Here is a 21,044-nt window from a genome sequence, read left to right on the forward strand (position 1 = left end):
CCTGACATCCCAGGATGCTCTCATAGCCCCATGAAGTTCCCTGTCACAGCTCCTTCTGCAGATGGTAATCATACTATATTTACTTGTTGTGTGAGCACCTGAATTATGTCTGTCTTCCCTCAGAAGGTCACCTCTGGGAGGGGATGGACTTTGTCTTCTTTGCACCTGTGCCTGGAACAGTGCCTGGCACACAGAAGGTGCTCTGTAAATGTTTGCCGACTAAATAAATGAATAAGTCAATTTACTCTCTTCTACACCCTGTACACCTAAAAGCAGGGGTCAGCAAACTACTCCAGCAAAGGGCCAGATAATAAATATTTTTGGCTTTGCAGGTTCTGTTGCAATTACTGAACTCTGCTGTTGTGACAGGAAAGCAGCTACAGACAACATATAAATGAATGAGCATGGCTATGTTCCTATAGAACTTTATTTATAAAAACAGGCTGTGGCCCAAGGGCCATAGTTTGCTGACCTCTAAAGCCTGCCATTTGTGACTCTGTTCTCATGTGGTACAAGGATTATTTCTAGTGGTGTGCTAGGGGCTGGCCTGTAGCAGCTTGCAAAAGCCGATTGCTAAATTTTCAGGAATTTTGCAAGCTGGTTGTTAAACATAGCCATTATTAAAAATTAAATCAAATGAACCTACAATTACAATAAATAATTTATATTAAAAATAATGATACCACAAATGGAAGAATCTTGAGGACGTTACGCTGAACGAAATTAGCCAGCCACACAAAGTCTACAACGACTGCATGATTCCACTTCTATAAATTACTTAGCGTAGCCAAAATGAGATTCAGAAACAAGAATGGTGGTTGCCAGGGGTGGGGAATGGGGAGTTATTGTCTTAATGGGTATGGGGTTTTAGTTTGGGAAGATGAAAAAAGTTACGGAAATAGAAGGTGGTGATGGTTACACAACAGTGTGAATGTACTTAATGCCACTGAACTCTACACTTAAAAATGGTTCAGACGGTATAAACTTGAAGTTACATGTATTTTGCCAAAAAAAATTGGGGGAAAAAAGGAAATACATATTCAGTACTCACTACTTCCTAATTATTTGATTACATTTCACTACTCTCTGTGCTCTGAGGTTCCTTACATCTATTACATCTGCGTGGTGAGATACTACATGAGTGCCACTGTGCATGTCTTCCCAATTCCATGTTGGCAGCTTGAAATTGGCCACAGTGGAAGTATTTACACCATGGAAAGCGGGAGACGATCCAAATACCTCCCTCCCCGACACCCACCCCTGCCTGTTGTTCAGTATTTATCAGCACACCACTGGTTATTTCCATGTGTCTGGCTTCTCCAGTAGATGGTAAGCTTCTAGGGCAGAACTCCTCAAACGCTAGAATTCCAGCAGAAGCTTTTAAAATCCTGATGCCCAAGCCTCATACCAGACCAAGAATGCTGGCCTCTCTGGGGTGAGACCCAGGTCTCAGTGTTTTTTTTTGTTTTGTTTTTTTTTAAAGCCCTCAGGAGATCCCTCTGGGGCAGTCAGGGTTGAAAGCCATTGGGCTGATCTAAGGTTGAACATCTCAAACTTCAGTGTGCATGCAAATCACACTAAAGCACCTTGTTCAACTGCAGATTCTGATACAGGAGATCTGGGGGAGGATGTTGGGAGGCCAAGACTGCATTTCTACCCAGGTGATGCAGATGCTGCTGGTCCATGGACCACACTTTAAATAGCAAAGCCTTAGATGGAAGGATGCTGCCAGTTACTTAGAGGAAACGGTTTCCTTTATGCTTGGTGACCATGTGGTGATCTGCCTGTCTCTCCCACCTTCCCCCCAAACAAACAAGGTGGGCATTATAAGAACCCATTTTACAGGGCAAGAGCCTGAGGCTGGTGAAGTGACCTGCCCAAGGTCCCACAGCCAAGAGTTTTTCGAGACTCCAAATCCAGTGTTTTTGCTTTCATTAGCTGCCTGACTGAGGCCACTCTAGGTATGGGAATTACATGGACCTGAAAATGCATCCGGGTCCTTTTCTTGGCTGTGTGACCCTAGGGGGGTTTCTTACCCTCTCTGGGCCTCATTCCTGCCACTCAGGGCAAAAGGAGGGGCTGACTGTGATACTGTGATGAGGGCCTCCTGCAGGGCTCACCTCACAGAGGACACTCACATCCAGGAAGGTTCCTGCCGTAGTACCTAAACTTGGGGATGGCACTTCAAGGGCCCCACCATGGTAATAATAACCCTAGGGGGTCATGCAGTTCAGCCCTCTGAGCTAGAACAAAGGGAAGGCAAGCATGGGGCCTTTTGGGTGCAACTGCATTTTGCCTTGGCAGCATTCAGCATGTCTGTAGTTAGTTAATACACTGCTGGATGATTTTAGAATCAGAATCAGACTCGTCGCCATAACCACGGTCAGGGCTTAGCCTCTGATACCCATCTCCACTTTCTTTGCACCATTATTTTAAACCTTTCCATCTAGAACTTCAATTGATCCTCACACTTACCTTGTAAGATAGGGACTATAAAGAGTCCCATTTACAGATGAAGGAATCAAGGTGCACAGAGAGAAAAATAACTTGCCCCAGGTCATACAATTAGCAAGCCGCAGAGCAGAGGTTTGAACCCAGGCTGTCTGGCTCCAGAACTGTGCTCTTAACCACTGCACTATGCTGCCTTTCAAGTAATTTATGTGTACCATGCAAATGTGCCTTGTGCCCCAATGTACTCTGAGTTCCCCAGGGACACAGGCCCTGTCTCTCTTGTAACCTGTAGTGTCCCGAGGGCCCCGAACAGGGTCTGCACATAGCAGACGCTCAGGAAATAGTTTTTGAATGAGGGAATGAGTGGGCTAGTTTAATCTCTCCCATTCCACATTCTGGTCATGTGAAACTCAATCACAGCCGTGACTGTCAGCGGCACCAAGGGGTGTGTGTCCATCTGTCTGTCTCTCCCACTAGGCCGTGAGTGTCATGAGGAACAGAACCTGGGGTGCTCACTGCCATATCTCTAGAGCCTGGCACCCACCCTGGTACACAACAAGTGCCAAAAAAGTGTCTGCTGTAGAGTGAAGGTCTCAGTGGAACTGAAAAGGGAAGCAGGGGTGTGCATAGGTGTTCTAGGGACTGCTGGCTGGAGAGTAAAGGGCAACAACACTAAATGATCATGATTCTACAGTCCCGCCTCTGGGAGGTTTACCCCACATCAAGCTCTTTATCTGCATGGATCCTCCCAGCCTCCCTGGGGGTGGGGACTGTTACCATCCCTATTTTACAGTCAGGGAAACTAAAAACCGCGCCAAAGGACAGAGCTGGGATTTGAACCCAGGTGCAAATCTAGGCTTATGTCATTTCCACTCCACCAAGGGCGCCTGATGAATAAGTAATTTGTGTTCACCCTCTCACTGTGCGTGCTTAGCACTGTTCCTGGCAGACAGCAGGTGCTCAACTGTATTCTGAACATGAGTGAATAAGAATGCTCACCACCTCAGCCCCGGCATCTTGCACCATCCATGCCTGGCACATAGTAGGTGCTCAACAAAGATCTACTGGATGGATGCAGGAGTGACTGCTGGTGTTGTGGGCTAGCGGCTGTGGTAGCTTCTGCTTTGCTCCCTGCCACCCCCAGGCAGACATGAGCGCTAACAGACACTTGGCTGACAGCGCCACGAGATGGATGCGCGCCTGGCGGCCTCACCTCCCCGCCGACTGGCCCCGCATGGCCTTCCATAATGCAGTCCATTAAAAGGCTTGTAAATTTTCATACACGAAAGCCTACCATGGCGTCAGCATAGACTAATTGTTGTTAAATGTGCGGGAATGTTACCGCCACACCGCTGGAGCGATCACTCTTCCCAGCCTGGCCCAGACGCCGACCCATTCCTCTGCAGGCGGAAAGCTTACAACGTTCACACAAGGCCAAAAAGCAATTCGTGTCAAAAAGATCAATAATATAAAAATAAAGCATGAGAATTCTAGTTAAAGGGAATGTCATATAAATATGTGGTTCACGTCCATGATTCCAAGATTAAAAAAAATCAATCAATATCGTTCTTTAGATGATGTTATTTCTAATGAGAAATACCCGGAACAACTGCAAATAACTGCTTAACTGGGGGGAAAAAAGCATTAATAATTTACTTTATAAGGCATATGATACCGAATGAAAGAGGATCGCTGCTGGTTCTTAATTTGGTTGTAATGCAGCGTGACAGGCTCAATGATGCTTTGGTGGGTTCTTAATATTAAATTCAGAAGGATGTTCAGCTCATTCTAAGTTTTACCCCAAGCTGGTCAGGGTAAAACCAAAGGGGCAAGACTCATTATGGAAGCCAAGGAGACTTGTGCCATCAAAGTTATTAAGTCATCAAAGAGGAGGGAGTAGGGAGAGTGTGTGTACATGTGCAAGCTGGGGGCAGTGGGAGGGACAGAAGTCCCTCTCATTGCATCTTGCGAGCGACACCCTGTTTACAGAGCCACTTCTATATGCCAAGTTCTGGGCTGAGTGTGCAGACCTGGGTTTGAATCCCAGCTCCCTTTATGGGCTGGGCTTCCCTGGTGGATTCTGTCTGAAAAAGCTCAGCAAAGTCACATCTGAAAGGCATGCATCCGGCTGAGTGATGAGGTCCTCCCCAGCCCTAACCACCTGCAAGTGTCCAATTCTGGCCTTCAATCTAGAGTCCACATCCTCGGTGTTTCCTGTACCGCCATGCCTCTGTTTAGCCCCCCAAACTGAGGTTTCCATCTTCCAGACTCTGCTCTGTTGGTGAAGAGCTGTGTGAGCTTAGACCAGCGGCCAACCTCTCTGAGCCCCAATTTCTCACCTGTAAGAGGGGACGATACCAGCAGCACCTCTCTCACCGTGTCGCTGAGAGGCAGTGAAACGTGAGAGGCTTTACTAAAGGCTCAAAAAACTTTCCTGGCTAAAAATCCAGACTGAGCTATTCACCACCACATGCTGGCTGCTGAGTCTCAGTTACCTCACCCGAGAAATGGGTGAGACCAGAAGCCTACTCATGAGGCTTGTGGGAGGAATAAATGTGATGAGACAAGTCTCAACTCGTCCACTTGAAATGCCAACTTAAGTTCAAGGAGCACTCACTACATATGCTGGGCTTTGCTCCTGGGGTTTTTCATGTATTGACTCAATTAATCCTCACATGCACCCTATGAGGTGGGTACTATTATTATCTCCACTTAGAAAACAAGAAAACCAAGGCCCAGAGAGATTTAGTGACTTGCCCAGGGTCACACAGCCAGGAAGCAGAGAGCTAGGATGCAAGCCAGCGCCAACCTGGCTCTAGAACCTATGCTTGCCCCCAGTGCTTGTCTTTCCCGTGGGTCCTTCTGGTCAGCAAGGCAATTTCTTCCTGGTCTTACTGGCTGGTCAGGACTACATGTGTCTAATGTCAGTTGTCGCCCTAAGGAGGCCTCACTTACAAAGGATGGTCATGACAGTGCTGGGAGCCACCGAGAAAGGGCAGTTTGGGGAGCAAGAGAGTTAAGACATCAAAAATAGCTGGACGAGCAAATAATGTAAGAAGGCAAAAAGAAAAAAAAAAGGCCCTGAAATTAAACTTCAGCTCAAAGGGAATGGCAGGAGTCCTGTAGGCACGTGCAAAACAAAGGGGAGCACAGGGACCAAATTAGGACATGGCACGCAGGGCTGGGGGGTTGTGGCCTAGGTAGGAAGACACATGTCTGTCTCAGGTGATCTGAACTGTGAGGTCCCCCTCCATGTCTTTCTCAGGCAGCTTGTCTGCAGGAACACAGATTGCCCTGTTCAGAATCTTGTCCTGGGTTAGGACTCCCTTCCTTGCCCATGACTGCCTGGGAGGGAAAAATGATCCCCAGTGTTCAGGGCTGGAACAGACAACGTCAAAGCCAATGATGACCTCAGGCTCTGGGCACTGGATGGAGGTGGTGTAAGAGGGGTACAGCCCCCTCCTCTCAGTCACCGTGCCTCCATGCCATCTGATTAGCAGTTGGAGGGATCCTACTGAAACCTGAGTCAGACCTGGTCCCCCCTCTACTATAAAGTCTCCTATGGCTCTCACCTAATTCAGAGTCACAGCCAAAGCCCTTAAAGTAGCCCCAAGGCCTTGAATGATCTGGCGCCTGTAAAGATGACTTACGCTAAGTGTCATGGTGGACAAGTACAAGGGCTGTGCTGTGAAAGGTGGCAGGGGTGGGAGGAGCGGTGTCCAAGACTGACCAGGGTGACAGGGTTGGTCAGGGAGGGCTTCCTTATTCCCCGAGGATCTGACACTTGAAAGGAGTGAATCGGGCAAAAAGATGGTCCAGGGAGAGCATTCCAGGCAGAGGGAATAGCAAGTACAAACACTCTGAGCTAGGAACAAGTTAGGCTGCCTGCTGCTCGAGGTGAGCGGCAGGCAGGGGCCAGATAATGCTGGGGCCCACTGGCCTTGGGTTTCTGCCCTAAGGACTTTTCTGATCCCACACCACCTTCCTGGGCCTGAATCCATGCCCCCTAGCTTCTTTCCCTGCCTCAGGTACAGACTTGGGCTCTAGATGAAATGCTGGTCCTCTCCTCTCTGTGCCTCAGTTTCCTCATCTGTAAAAGGGACTAATCACAGAACCTCTCCCTGATTAGAAATCTTATGAAAAACACATGATATAACCATTAGAAAGTATGCAGTATATAGTAGCATGCAATAAAAGTCACCTCGGGAGGCTTCTCTAACAAAGGCAAGGCCCACCTTCGGTGCCAAGCCTGGCTGCTTACTGACAACAGTGGGCAATGAGGCTTAGTGATACCCAGAACAGGAAGGGGCACTGTGGGCATCCTGGCCTGGGTCTGATCAATCACAAGATCCTGGTAGGTGGATGTGGTCAAAAGAAGAGAATTCCCAGCTCTCTGCCCATCATGAAAGTGAGAGGCACTCAGGGTAGAGAGTGTTGGGCACCTTTGGCTGGGTGAAGTCTGCAGGGAAGGGTCTGTAAGGCTTCAAACTACAGCAGGTTATGATATCTTACATCTCCAACCATGGTGGCACCCCCGAAACCCATGTGAACCAGGGGGAAAAGCGTCCCCAGCCCATTTGACAGATGGCACAGTGGAGGACATCTAACTGGACTAGAGTTAAACATATCCATTTGTTGGTTGTTTGGCTGACTGGTTGAGTCATCAACTCAGCCAACAAACACTCACCGAGGTGGAGCTGTCAAGCTGGGGGGCACCGGGCTTTGCTTTGCCACCTAAATGGCCTACAGGGGAGGCAGTGAGACTCCACCTTTTGCTTCCTTGCAAATCCCTGTTTCACCACTACCTTTCTGCTCCTCTGCAAACAGACCTTCCATCTGCTCTGACCTTTAGCCATTGGGGTTTGTCTCAGAGTTGTGCCCCAATCCCATCAGAAGAAACACAAGGAGAAGAGACAAAATCATCCAAACTGTTGACACTCCCCCCTGGGCATCTGCAGGGCAACGCCAGGCCCGAAGCTGAGCAGGCGGTGTGCCTTCTGTGTGCCCTGGCTTCTGCTCCAGGAGCACCCAGAACTCTCCCTCTGGAGTGAGGGGAGATGGCCGCACTCGGAAGGGATGAAGGCCTAAGAACTTGGTGCTGGGGGAAGATGTCTGGAGAGGGCGGAAATCTGACAAAAGGCTGAGAGAAGGGAGCTGAGGTGGAGGAGGAAAGGGAGAAGGTGAAGAGAGAAGGAGGGGAGAGGAGAGAGGGAGAAGGGAGCTGAGGATCAGGGGAAAGAGGGAAAGAACTGGCAGTCTGTAGATCCTGGCTGTTCTGGTGATCTGTTGCTGTGTAACCAGCTGCTCCAAAATGGTGTGGCTCGAAACAATGACTTCTTATTGTCTCTCATGGCTCTGTGGGCTGATGGGGCTCAGCTGGGCAGTTGTCTTGTCATTTCTCAGGCAGTCCACAGCCAGATGGCAGCTCAGCCGCACTGGCCTGATGGCTCCACTGGGCTGGATGGCCAGCGTGGCTCCCTGACTCACGCCTGGTACCTTAGTGCTCCTAGCCCCTCTCATCCACGTGGAGCGTCATCCCCCAGGCCCCCTCTGTACAGGGTGGGCTTCTCACAGCAGAGTGGTCTCGGGCAAGTCACACTCCTTACACGAAGGTTGGGCTGCAAGCAGCAGGAGGCAGAATCACCAGTCCAGCGAAGACCTCCAGCTGGTACTGGAAGAGGGTCACCTCCACCACATTCTAGTGACTGAAGTGGACACAGGCCCAGACTCAAAGAATGGAAGACACAGGCTCCACTCCTTGAGGGGGTAATGCCAGACACATTGTAGTTACGCAGGGGATGAGTGTGAACGTGAAGCTCAGAAAAGAAGCAGAAGTTCTAAGAGGAAACTAAGAGGCCTCCCGTGAGCTCTTGACATGACTCCTGGACATTATTTCAATCATAGGGACCGAACTCCTAGTGACATTCCTTGAGGGCATAGATGGTGTCTCACCATCTTTGGGCCTTCCACAGCTTTCACTTGGAGCCCGGCACATAGTAGGTGCTTCACAAGTATCTGTTAAGTGGACCTGCAAGGCTCCAAGCAGAAAGGAGGCCCTTCTGGGGCTTGCACAAATACTTGCCCTCCCCCACATCAACAGGTGTCTAGTTAACTGCGAGGTCGTGACCCTCACTAGGCCCAGCATCTAGAATACCACCTGGAATGCAGTAGGGCTTCAGTAAAGGTTTGTTGAGTGAACACATGATTGCATGGACTCAACAGATGATGAATATGTCTCTCACAAGTGGCACCTTGGTCTCGTTTCTAAGCTCCTAGAAGGGGGTCATGCCACACAAGCTCCCTCAGACCTTGACAGAACAGAGAGAGAATATCTTGGCCCTATGCCACCAAACACACCCACCACAATGAGAATCAGACTCGCCAGCCACCTGACAGAGGATTTCACTGAACCTCATGCAATCCTATGAGCTGTCACAGTGGAGGAAACAGTGGCTCGGAGACATGAAGTCACTTGGCCAAAGTCACATAAGTTTGTCAGTGTTCAGGTGGAACTCAGATCCTGGACGTCTGATGGCCATGCTCTCCTGTCTCCCCTGGAGATAAGAGGCTCTGCATCAGCCCCCGTGGTTCCCAAACTGAAGTGTTTCCATCAGGCCCAGGTTAATGTGTCTGTTCCAACTCAACCAAAGGGTTTTCCATCATTCAGGCTACATGTCCTTCCTGGTGGAAGAAGAAGGAAGCAGAGAGAAAAAAATCTCACAGTGGCCCTGCCATCTTCCTGGCTGGGCCAGTACACACACTCCTTAGAAAAGTTTCACCTCTGGTTTAGCATAACAAAACTTTTAATTTAGATGTTTTCATCTCTCTCTCCAAGTAAAAATAAGTTTAAAATAATGACTGTAATAAATGAAGGTAATTAATTGTAGTTTGTTCCTTTACTGTCTAGTCAGCTTAATTTTACCTTTTCAACTAATAATGAGAAAATAATTTTTGTGCTCGGAGGGTTAATGATATGTAACTGCGAGAGCTGCTAATTGCATGTTGCAATCCATCCATCAACAACCCCATCTGTGCGACTTGATTATGTTTGCTAAATTATTGCTTTGAATTATCTTTCATAAAGCAACTTTTGTAATTAGCGGGGCTTTCGTCTTGCTCTTTTCTCTGAGCGCAAGGATATTCAAACTTTGGCCATTTCAAGCTGTCTCCATTAAGCCACCTTCTCTGGCTGTCTTTGTTTCCCTGAGCAGGGGGAATCAAGACTGTCCTTTAAGCAATCAAGGCAGAGAGAAAAAGCTTCCTTGATTCACAGCAGGGCAAATTCACTTCCTCTCTGCACCCCTCCCACCAGCACACACATACGCATGCACACACACACACACACACACAACACACACACACACACAAAAGAAAAAGAAAAAAGAAAAAAGAAAAAAAAAAGCCCACACATATACAGAATAAAAAGATAAAAAGGATGCCCAGATTCAGTATATACCAGGGCTGGTGAAATGAAATTAAAGAATGAACTTGAACATGTTATATTTCAACAAGAGGCCCATACTGGGAAAGAAGGAATATTCAGCCCCGGCGTTTTATGGGCTACTTTATGTGACTTGAGATGGTGTTTGCCTCAGGGAATATTCCTGGGAGGTGATTAATGCCCTCTTGGGAATTCTCCGTTCTGAGCCTGGAGCCTGGTGGATCGGGAGAGGGAAGTGGCATAAAGGATGAACCCTCATTAAAAAAATTAAAATGAAAATCAAATTTGGATTATGAACGGCTTGTGCATGAGCAGTTTGTTCTGGACGAAGACGAAGATGCTTTTTATTAACACCTTTCTTTGGCGGCGTTTCTCCCCGGAGGCGTAGGGAGGGACATGGCGGCTGCAATGGATTAGTCAATAGATCATGAGGAAAGCAGGGGTTTCAAGAATAAAACTCCAGATAAATGTAGTCTTTTTGGTACATTAAAGGGACGATGGAAAGCCCTCTTAAGAAAATTAACGAAGTTATCTGGAGATCCTCAGCTATTAAAACAGTGTGAATTCAACATGCCACATGAATTTGGAAATGAGAATTCAGCTTTGTCTTCCCTTTTGGACCAACTAAAACCTTCTCTCCCTCTGTAAGTTACTGGGTACCAACAGTGTACCAGGCGCTGTGTCAACTGCCTCCACCCTTAGTTCTTTGAATCTTTACTATTAACTTCCATTTGCCAGAGGAGGAAAGCTGCAGCTCAGAGAGGTTAAGGAACCTCTCCCTAGCCACACAGCTAGGTAAGCAGCAGTGCTGAGACTGAAGCTAGGCCTGCCTCAGTCTGATTTGTACATGCTTTCTGCCATACTGCACTGATTGTTTTCTGGATCATCACCCAAACGAAACACTGAACTCTTTCTCCTATGGAAAAAATGATGTAAGTCACACCTGCTTCCTACAGGGACAGAAAGCCCCCTTCTTCTGGAAAAAAGCCTTGAACACCCACTTAGGAAAGAGGCAGATTCCAGCCCATGCATAGCAGAGGCCAAATAAACCTGTACTGGAGGTGACTGATAACAGGAATAATAAAATAACCAGGACTACCAACATAAGGCAATGTTCTAAGCACTCCATGGGCATTAACTTTGCTCTTCCTCAATCACAACCCTATGAAGGAGGTACAATTATTACCCAGTTTTACAGATAAGGAAACAAAAGCACCGAGAGGTTAAGTAACCTGCATAAGGTCAAACAGTGAGGAACTGGCAGAGGTAGGGTTCAAACCCAGGTTGGCTCCACAGTCTGCTCTTTATCGCCCAGTAGCTTTCAATGTGCCAGGCATTACATTAAAACCCTTCCCTGCAATATATCTCAGTTAGTCCATAAAACAACACAAAAACGTCTGGAGTGTCTTTATTCCCATGAACAGATAGGGAAACTGAGGCTCTAAGTGGCTAAGAGAAGCTCCGCCCACAGCCCAAGCAAGGGAACAGCTGAAAAAGCGCTGCTCAGTGCCTGTCTTCAGGCTGGGCAGAGAAATCAGCTGCCTGAGAGGTCTTGTGTGCTGAGCATCCCTCATGGGACCAGGGCTTGGCAGATGGGAACCTCTTTTTTTAAAAAAACACAAAGCCATGACAACAAATTCCCAACATTATTGGTCTTCTTTCTGGTTTGTTTTTCCCCCTTCAGCTCAGGCACCTCACAACCAAATGAATCAATACTGGATGGCCCTATAAATAAATAAGCACATCAGTCAACTCAGTAATAAAATGAAGGGATGAAAAATATGGAAATCAGCGACATTTGTGTAAATCCAGTTATTGTTTACTTTAATATTGCCTTATGCGCTTACGCGGTTCCAAAGAGACAGATTTAAAGTAATGTGGCGCTTGGCGGATGACAGACTTAAAATGCATCACCATCGGAGAGTTCTGAGACGGGCCAGCCCTTCCAAGGTCCTGCCTAAATCCAGGGGAGACTGAGAAGAGCCCCCTAAAGATGGAACATTTGACAAACAGCTTCCCCTTCCACTACCCTGCCTCAGTGTAATTCCATTCTCTTCCTAGCCCGCCTCCCTTGCCCGCAGGACAAGTGGACGTTCTCAGAATCCTGGTCACAAAGTCAAGTCAAGAGGAGAAATGGAGGAGGTTTGGCCTCATCACAGGGCTCCAGGAAGGCAAGAGAAACAACTGGCTGAAGACAGCTCAGCTGCTGCCAAAGGAACAGGGTCCGATGGGTTGTCAGGAAAGAACATGAACAGTGTTGATTTTATACTCAGATGGTGGGTCAGTAGAGAGGATTTCAGGGTGGGCTGGTAACTGTTTGGACTTATCTGTAAGACTGCCTTAGAGAATCAAAGCAGAGCAGAATGCCCGGGGACAGCAAAGGTCACTGAAGACAAACCTCTTGATTTAAAAAATGGGAAACCAAGCCTGGAAGGTGAGGTGGTTCATTCAAGGTCACAGATACTATGTATAGCAGAGCTGGTGTAAGGCTGGACAAAGTCTAGGAAGAGGGAGATTTTTTGGGATCAGACACTGGAATCCCATCAAACAGAATGGAGAACCCATTCTTACTATGTCACCATTGGCTGATCCAGAGAGAATGGGGCAGAGTTTGCAATGGGGGTAGGCAGGTTTCTCCTAAGCTTCCAGAGGCTGCTGGCCTCCTCTGGCAATTCCAGGTGGGACAGGAGAGGGAACCAGGGAATGTTTTTGTGACATGCCATTGGCCTTGGGTCTTACCTCAGCTTGGAAGCTTTTTAATACAGGAGCCACCATCTCTCTGATTTCCTGAAAAAGAGATCAGCGAAGAGTTCACTACAGTGCCAGGTGGGATACCCCCATGGCCCCTGCTTGCAGTGCACTGTTGTCCCCTAGGTCAGCATTTCCCAAATGTGTCCCGTGGGATGTGCATCTGTGGGATTTCGTAAGGGTTTCTCATATATACACCTACACACAGATACACTCACACATACACACACACATGGTGCCAAGCCAAATCAGACTGGGAAAGAAAGTCCAACATCAAGTTTCTTCCCTGCAAGACTTTTTGGAACCTTTAGTATAATGCACCTTGTGCATTTCTGGAAGAGGGGGAAGGAAATAGCATTTCCCAAATAGATCTGATCGTGGAATACTCTTTTATGCAAAGTACTCATGGGGATTGGTGGTGCATCATGTGACACTCTTTGGAGTGGGGGATTGGCGGGGGGGATGGAGAGGTGGCCTCAACTCTCCACACCCAGCACCATGTCACTGAAGTCTCTTCATAAAAACCTCTGTCCTTGAAGCATTTGCTCAGGGCTGTCTCTTCCAGGTGGCCATCTCTGCTTCCCCTCACCCAACTGCCCCTCTCAGGCAAACACTTCACTTTGCATTTTAGCAACATAACTTCTGTACTTGTCTCTCCTTCCTCACCAGAATGTGCAGCTTTTGGGAACTTGGCAGGGGCACCTCCATGGTTCCCAGATCAGAGGAAGGGCTCTGTGAATGTTTAATAAACTTTATGGCAGTGGGCTATCTTCAGAAGGGAGCATCCTACTTCTGGACCCCAATTTCCTGTCTTTCACAAACGACCTTGAGGTTCCTAGCCCCAAGGGCTTCCCTGCTTGGCTCCTGTGAGTTCTCCCCAGCACACAAGAGGGAGGCCTTTTAGAACCTAGTGTTGCAAGATTCCAACCCTAAATGCTTCAGTTTCCTCTGAGACCCACTGGTGATTCCATGACTGCTGTCAGCCATGGCCCACAAGAAACTCCCATGGAAGGAGGAGATGTGAAGGGCTCAAGAGCGTGGGGGAGAGAGGGGCAGTGGGGAGAAGTGGAAAGGAAGACATGGGCACAAGATACTTAAGTTTAGGTGGAGAATAAATCCCTTAATTACGAAATAAGGTTGTGCTACTGTCCCTGGAAATTATCTCTCTTCTGGGTCCTGGGCACCCCTCCTCACTGATCGGGTGTTTCCCAGGGCTCCTCAGAGCCAGTGATATAGTGATGGCATGCTGGGGATCTTCAGGAAGCACACAGGAGTTCATGTGAATCTATCTAGCGGATTTGATCACAAGGAACTATGGGGTGCATGGGCTGAGCCATGGAAAAGGAAATGCACAAAAACCTAGGTCCCACGTTGTGAACTCAAATGTCCACAGAGGCCAGGGGGAAGTGGACATGAGGGAGGCAGGCTGGGAGGTCCCGTGGCAAATCTTGGGAGAACTCAAGCACTGTGTGATGGGGGTGGCAGTTGTTCAGCTCCAGCTGGTGACTGCCATGTGGGCATGATCTGTGTGACCAGATCTACCAAAGAATCTCAAAAGGTACTGGAAATTTGAGGTTTTGGGTGAAATCTTCTGAGGTGTTAAACGTTGGTAAACTTACTGTAAAACTTGAGTTTACAGACCAAATAAAACACACCAGTAGGAAACCTCTGGTCCAGGTTCAGGAAACATTAGTGCTGGAAGGGGCCTCAGAAACCATCTCTCCAGTCCCCTGAATTTCCAGAAGGGGAGACCAAGGCGCTGAGAGGGGCTGGCTTGCTCAAGTCTCACAGTGCGCAAGTGGCTCAGCTATCATCTGAATGCAGGTCAACAGACAACCCAAACCAGCTGTCGGCACACTTGAGAGAGTTTAAGGGATTCAAATCTGAGGGCCAACTTTGGGCCAATGCTGACCATTTCTAGAAGCTCCTTGTCCTGTATGCTTCACCCTTAGTGGGGGAAGCTGAGCATAGGCACCAGCAGGAGGTGAGTTGGGCACCAGCCAGATGATGTTCTTAAATAAAGCCTTGGCATGACTCTCCCCATCAGGAGAGACTAGTTCCAAAAATGAGAATTTTCAGAGGCGCGACTATAATAGGAATGGAAACTTATTCCTTCTAATTACATAATTGCATAATTATGCAGTATTGAAATTATGTAAGCCGAATTCCGAGGCTTAAAACCTGGCCTGGATTTCCCTCATCACCCGGGGGGCTCCCATGTGGCCCCCGGGGAGGAGGATGAGATGGAGGGTTTGTGCTGACCGGAGAGAAAGCATGTAGGGCTGGGAAGATCTAGGGCCATTTCATCTCTGCTTCCCACAGAATGGAGAGTCAGAGGTGAAGCTTCTGGTGTCCTCTTTCTAGGCAGAAAATCAGTTTAAATAAGAAGCCACTAACTGTTCTTAGAGGGAAACAAAGGATGCTCAGCATTACCTATGCCTTCTTAGCTCCAGGAGTCAAACCAAGGACTTGACTTGGCCTTCTGAAGCCGCAACATGGGAGACACTCGGATCTGAGATTGCTGCCTCTTCTCCTGGAGCACCCTCCCTCAGCTCTCAAACCTAAGATTCCTTCCCTAATCGCTCCATGGGCAGGTTCTAGCTGCAGCCTACTTCTTCTTCTTGCTTTGAAGAACCGAACATACTTATGACTTGTGTGAGGAAGATTTCACAGCTAGAAGACCTGAACCCTCTGTGCTCATGTAGCCCGATTCCTGGGTAGGCCTGCCTCTTCTCCATCTTTCCATGGCCCCCTCCTCCATCAGCAAGGTGGCAACAGAACTCCTGGGTGATTCTAATAGGCAGACTGGGATCAATATTTCCAGGTCTGATACTTCCAGAATTGCCAGCTGCTGCCCAACGCTCCTCCAAGATCCAGGCCACTTGAGTAGGTTAGGACATAGAGGTCAACTATTAATCTCTGACGACACAGAGAAGCACAACTGGCTTTGGGGGCAGTCAGGTCTCTGTTTCCCATAGTGGCTCTGATGTGTCACATCCTTGATGACATTATATGCAATCAGAAGGCTTTATTTTTCCTATCGTGTTTATTCCATCTTTTTTTTTTTTTTTTAAATGTGAGCAGCAACAGGGGGCCTGATAGAGAAAGTAAAAGAATTAACACATTCACCCCTGTAAAGAACAAAAACAAGTCCATTCTAGTCTCTTCCCTTGGGGGGGCCTTATGGTATGGGGGGTGGGGGGAGGGGACTTGTCATTATCTGGACCACTTCAAGTCAGCTGGGAAAGGCAGAGCAGATGGGTGGAGCTACAAGGCAAGAGGTGAAGGGGAAGAATGAGGCCTGTTTATGTCAGTGGGAGGCAGTTTCAGAGGAGACTGAGGGAAGGCCCAGAGAGGGTAGGGAAGCCTATAGCTGTCCTCTCCCAGACACCAATGGAAAAGTAAAATAAAATCAAGAACCCCAGAGACACTGTCTTTGCTGTCAAGGCCAGGTGTTTGACTAGATATGAATGTGGGCGGGGGGGGGGGGGGAATGGATGTTTTAGAGAACCTCAGAAAGAGTAACTTCAATGGAGAAGCAACGTGCCCTCACTTTAGACAGCACCGCTGAGCACCACTAGAGCAAGAAACACCCAAAGGTTGGGGGCTGTAATTTTTTCTTCGTGGCTAATTAGCTTCTTTTCTTGTTAGTCACTTATGTCTACAGTTTCCAAAATATAGTTTGAACAGGGAAAACTCTGCATTCCTACTGAGTTAATTCTATAACGGCAAATATACTGTACCTCAGGTACATTTTTCTTAAATTCCCGGCGGAGTTCAATTAAATGTTTATGAGAATGTTCACTCTCCTCCTGCCGTGCAGACAGCTCGGAAGCGACGGAATTAAGCTCCTTCTGAAACAATAAAAAAAAAAAAAAAAAAGAGAGAGAGAGAGAGAGACAGAGAGACAGAGAGACAGAGAGAGAGAAAAGAAAAAGATTTTTCCCCCTCCTCTTCCTTTTTAATCATCATACAAAACAGCATTCTGAACAAGTTTTCTTAATTTACAAAGCTGAGAAAAGACAGGATATTGACTCCTGGCACAAATGAATAATTTACAAAACTGGGGATGTAACTGAAAAAAATCCAGGACAGCTTTTTTTTGCTCATCGGAAGATCAATAATCTCCCATAAAGTTGGGTGGAGCTATTTTTTTTATACCTCTCCCCAACCCCCCTGCCCCACCTCTTAAATTTCCAAAGGAGTGATGGCATAAGCTTGTCAGTAACTGTAGAAAACATCTCCAAACCGTGTCAAAATAGTAAAGTGCGGCATATTGTATGGGCATATTATAGTGTAAGAAAGTGCTGTCGACAGCTTTCATATATCAGAGGTGGGAACTGTTCCAACTATGACTTACTTACACTTAAGGGTTCATAAATACGCCTTTTAAGATATAGATGGCTTTTTAATTTCAGTAGATTTTGGAAAAATGAAGGTGCCAATAAGAAGCAAGCTGACCTTTTGTGTATCCTGCAGTAAATCATTTAAGGTTCACTTCAAGTATAAGAAATATTTCACTGAAGACTCCTGGATTCAGAAGAAATGGATTGGAAGGTGCCTTGGCTGCTTATGTGCAATGAAGGAGCCAGACCAGGTTTTTACAGGATGTACCATTCAGGAAAAAAAAAGAGAGTGAGGGATGGAAGGAGGGGCCACCCCAGCTTACACACATCACAGACAATATCTGCTGGTCGTACATGTATATTTGATCACCCCTCTCTCCACTTTCTTCACTTTAACGGTGGCAGTTTCACAAGGGGAGTACAATTCACCATGAGTTGTCATGGATTTCATTTGCATAATTCAAGAAATGCTGTTTATGTGGTCTGCTGCTTTCTTGCACCATCCTGAGATGGGCTTTTTTTCTGGACCATAACTCGAGGAGCATTTCTGTATATATCACCCGATTATATTTGCAGCAATCAAGCCCCATAATTTCCTAAATCCGGTGATGCAATAAATTTCTGCAATCAGATTTATTAAAAACACACACGCAGATGCAAGAGTGTATTTCTAGGGTGAACTCTTTAATCTAACATATGTATGATGAGGCCCGGCACCGTGTTGAAAGACCCCATTTGTCATCGCTAATATGCATTCATCTTGCACACACAATGAAACACTTTTACCATTAGATAATGAAATAAAAGTACTATTAACCCGCTGCAAATCCTTTTCCCTGTAAGAGACGAAATGCATGGTAATTGTCTTATATCATGTCTGAGTCGGTAAATCTGCTCTATAGCAGTTCACCATAGCATCATAAACCTCATACCCATTGGAGGCTGGAGAGCCTACCCTAAGCCCAGCATAACTGTCTCTGTCTATGGTGCCTTAGGGAGAAATTGGCAAGGGAATTTCTATTTCTGGAGAAATGTCTAACCTCGTTGGAAAACCATGGGACTAGAAGAGAGAAGGTCAAGGCATAAAAGCAGAGATTAAAATAGAGGGGCAAAGGAATCGGAAATGCGGTGCTCTCCAAGGTGCTGAAGTCAATCCAATGCCACAGCACTAGGTACATCAACTTAAAGGCACTGGAGCTTCCAGTACAAACACTTCATGGAATTTTGAGTCAGGTGAGAAAGAAGGTATCATTAGGAGAGACAGAAACAGAAACAGTTTCTGACAGTCTACCAAAGTGACAGAAGAAAAAAGGGAGACTTCTGATTTATCATTATTTTAAAATAATCATAGTTTCCAATAAAGAAAACACAATCAAACACAATCAAAATATTGAGTGACCAGAGAGAAGTCTGTGTTTGTAGGAAAAGGACTGATAAAATGTAGATAAAATCCAACCAAGTGGTGCAGCCAGGTGGACAGAATGCTCTCAGTTTTCTTTAGGTTTTCTCATCTGTCTTGAAGACAAATATGGGATTTTTACATTGCTGTAGGACAAGCAGAGCTGTGACTTGTGTTGACATCACTTGATTTTGGATTATCATGTATCTGACACTATGTTCTAATCTCTGGGACACTGCCCCTCCCCACACCACACCACAGCAACCAATATACCTGGTTGGTGCTGGACTTGGACTCCTCAGTTAAAACATGAAATCCAGGCTCTGAGAAGAAATTTCACAGCAGGATAAGTCCAATGACTTGACGTGTTCTACCAGATAATTATGCTGTGTGGCTGCACTGGGGCCCTTCACCACAACCTCCTAGGCTGCTGGTGGGTGTAAATCTCTTTACTGCAGACACAGCAGAGGCAAGACCAGGCCAAGGAACATCGGCAAACCCCCAGGCCCAGCCCTACTGCAAGCCCAGCTCATGGTGTCCTGTTGAGCCCTAGAAGAACAAACAATATCCATGTTCTTCTCAACTTTGCCTGCTTCCATGCTCATCGTTCAACCCTGACTTCTCGCCACGTTTCCTAGGTAAGCTCACTAACAACAACACCATCAATAACAATAATAATAGTAAATAATAATCATAATTACCATTCATTGGGTGCTTACATATGTCAGGCACCATGCTAAGCTCCTTACATACATTATCTCATGTAACAAGCACATTAATGTGTCTACTAGGTGATTCAAGCAGGGACTAAGAAATAAATTACAGTCAATTCTAATAGTTCAGGTGTGGATTATCCCCTTGGTGGATAATAAAGGCAAAATTGTAATGCCTGGCTCTTCATAGGGCTTCTGCTCCACTTCCCCACTGGCTGGGGGATATTCAGGGAGCTTGTTTTAGATGCTATAGTTGTATAAACCATCAAGCACAGTATCAAGTGTTCAAGACATACTGGCTGATACTATTCTGCTTTTTTTAGATAAACTGAGAGCTCAGAAAACATCCTGCTAGATCAGTGATTCTAAGAGTTCTGGATTTCACAGGTCAATAAAAATCTCACCAAAAATAAATAAACAAATAAATAAAGGACCAACAGAGTATGGCCAAGTTTTACTGCATCAAAGAAAAACATTAAAAACAACCTCCTCTCACCCTAAAAGATGGGATATTTGAACATTAACAAAGCAAGAGGGCCAACAACAGAATCAACAAGAGTCTTTTAAAATAAATACACCTAAAATAAAAAGGCTCACAGCACTATATTTATTTTGAAGGGACGGGAAAAACTCCCGTAAACATAAGCCAGCATTGGTCTAAAGGTGAATTTTAGAAACGAGTGTCTGAGCCACTGCACACATACACAGCTAGCAGGGCCTCTCCTTTGATGATCAAGCAGAACTCGGTTCCTCTCCCCCCGCTGGCCCTCAGCCCCCAGCCCTAGGGGAGCCATGATTAACACAGCCCCAGACTTTGGACCAGGCCCAGGCCGGGAGGAGACTCATCTGATTAACCTGCCATCAGCAGCAGACAGACAGCCCGGAGCCCGGCGCAGACCATTCAAATAATGATCATCATAAACAGCCCATTTGCAACTAAAAAGAAATAATTTTAATGAGCTTGAAGCAGATGATGGATGCAGCTGAGGCTCGGGCCAATGCGCAGAGAAAAAGGAAGTGGGGATTGAGCTGCACCCAGGACGAGGCACAGCAGGAAGAAGCTGGGTTGGGGAGGAAGGGCTCTTCTGGGGAAGATGGAAACCACCAGCCCACTGTGTCCATTGCCTGGCGAGTGCCCCTAGCTCTGAGAGGGTCTGCACTCCAGTATGCTGGACAAACGTGAGAGTTAGACCTCCAAAGCACTCAGAGTCTCAGAATGTATGAACCAGAAGGAAACTTTAAGGTTGTCCAGTCCATCACTGTCCAAACTTCAATCATACATACCCTTCTGGCATGCATTTGCCATATTGATATTCCACATGAATCACTATTTATTTAATATTTATCTTCAAATTGACTCTTTCTTTTTGATTGAGGTATGTATAGCTTTAAGTTCAATTTTAAGACTGAATTTTTACACCTTGCAACCACTGCCCAGATCAAGATATAGAATGTTCATGTTCCTAGCACCTTTGAAGGATCCCTGGTACCTCCTCTTTTTGAGTACAGCCTAAAGGTGGCCATTATTCTGATCCTAGCATCACAGATAAAATTTGCCTGTTCTTGGCCTTCATGATGACTTCCTCTCCTTCTTTTTAACCTGAATAAGTGCATTTGAAAAGGAAAATTTTTTATCACTAGAGAATCCTAGGTCATAAACAGATGGTAGCCACTGAAATAAACTACAATGAAAACAAAGCATTGCTATTTTTCTTTGTTATAAAAGGAGACCACCAAATATTAGAGAGGTGTTAAAAGGAGTGTAGCACCAGGCTGACTTTCTTCTAGTTAGAAGGAGAAGGGATGGAACAGCACTGAGAAGGAATAACTGTTCCTCCTGACATGAGTTGATCCTTCTAAAGTCAGGTCTACTTATTGCTTACAATCATCTCATGTCCATCAGTAAGTGTATGTACCACACTTTAGCAAAAATCAATTGAATCTGA

The 21,044-nt window shown here is 46.5% G+C and overlaps 1 protein-coding gene across 1 annotated transcript in view; it reads right to left on the bottom strand.

Moving 5' to 3' along the window:
- Positions 1-21,044, bottom strand: part of CUX2 (cut like homeobox 2) — a 171,794-nt gene that overhangs the window by 89,888 nt on the left and 60,862 nt on the right. The window contains exons 2-3 of the mRNA XM_032595350.1: positions 16,384-16,494; positions 12,632-12,679 (exon numbers count right to left, since the gene is read on the bottom strand). Of these exons, the coding sequence (XP_032451241.1) occupies positions 12,632-12,679; positions 16,384-16,494 (159 nt within the window). The remainder of the gene's footprint in view (positions 1-12,631; positions 12,680-16,383; positions 16,495-21,044) is intronic.

The sequence above is a fragment of the Lynx canadensis genome, chromosome D3 (assembly GCF_007474595.2).
Source record: "Lynx canadensis isolate LIC74 chromosome D3, mLynCan4.pri.v2, whole genome shotgun sequence".
Lineage (NCBI taxonomy): Eukaryota > Metazoa > Chordata > Mammalia > Carnivora > Felidae > Lynx > Lynx canadensis.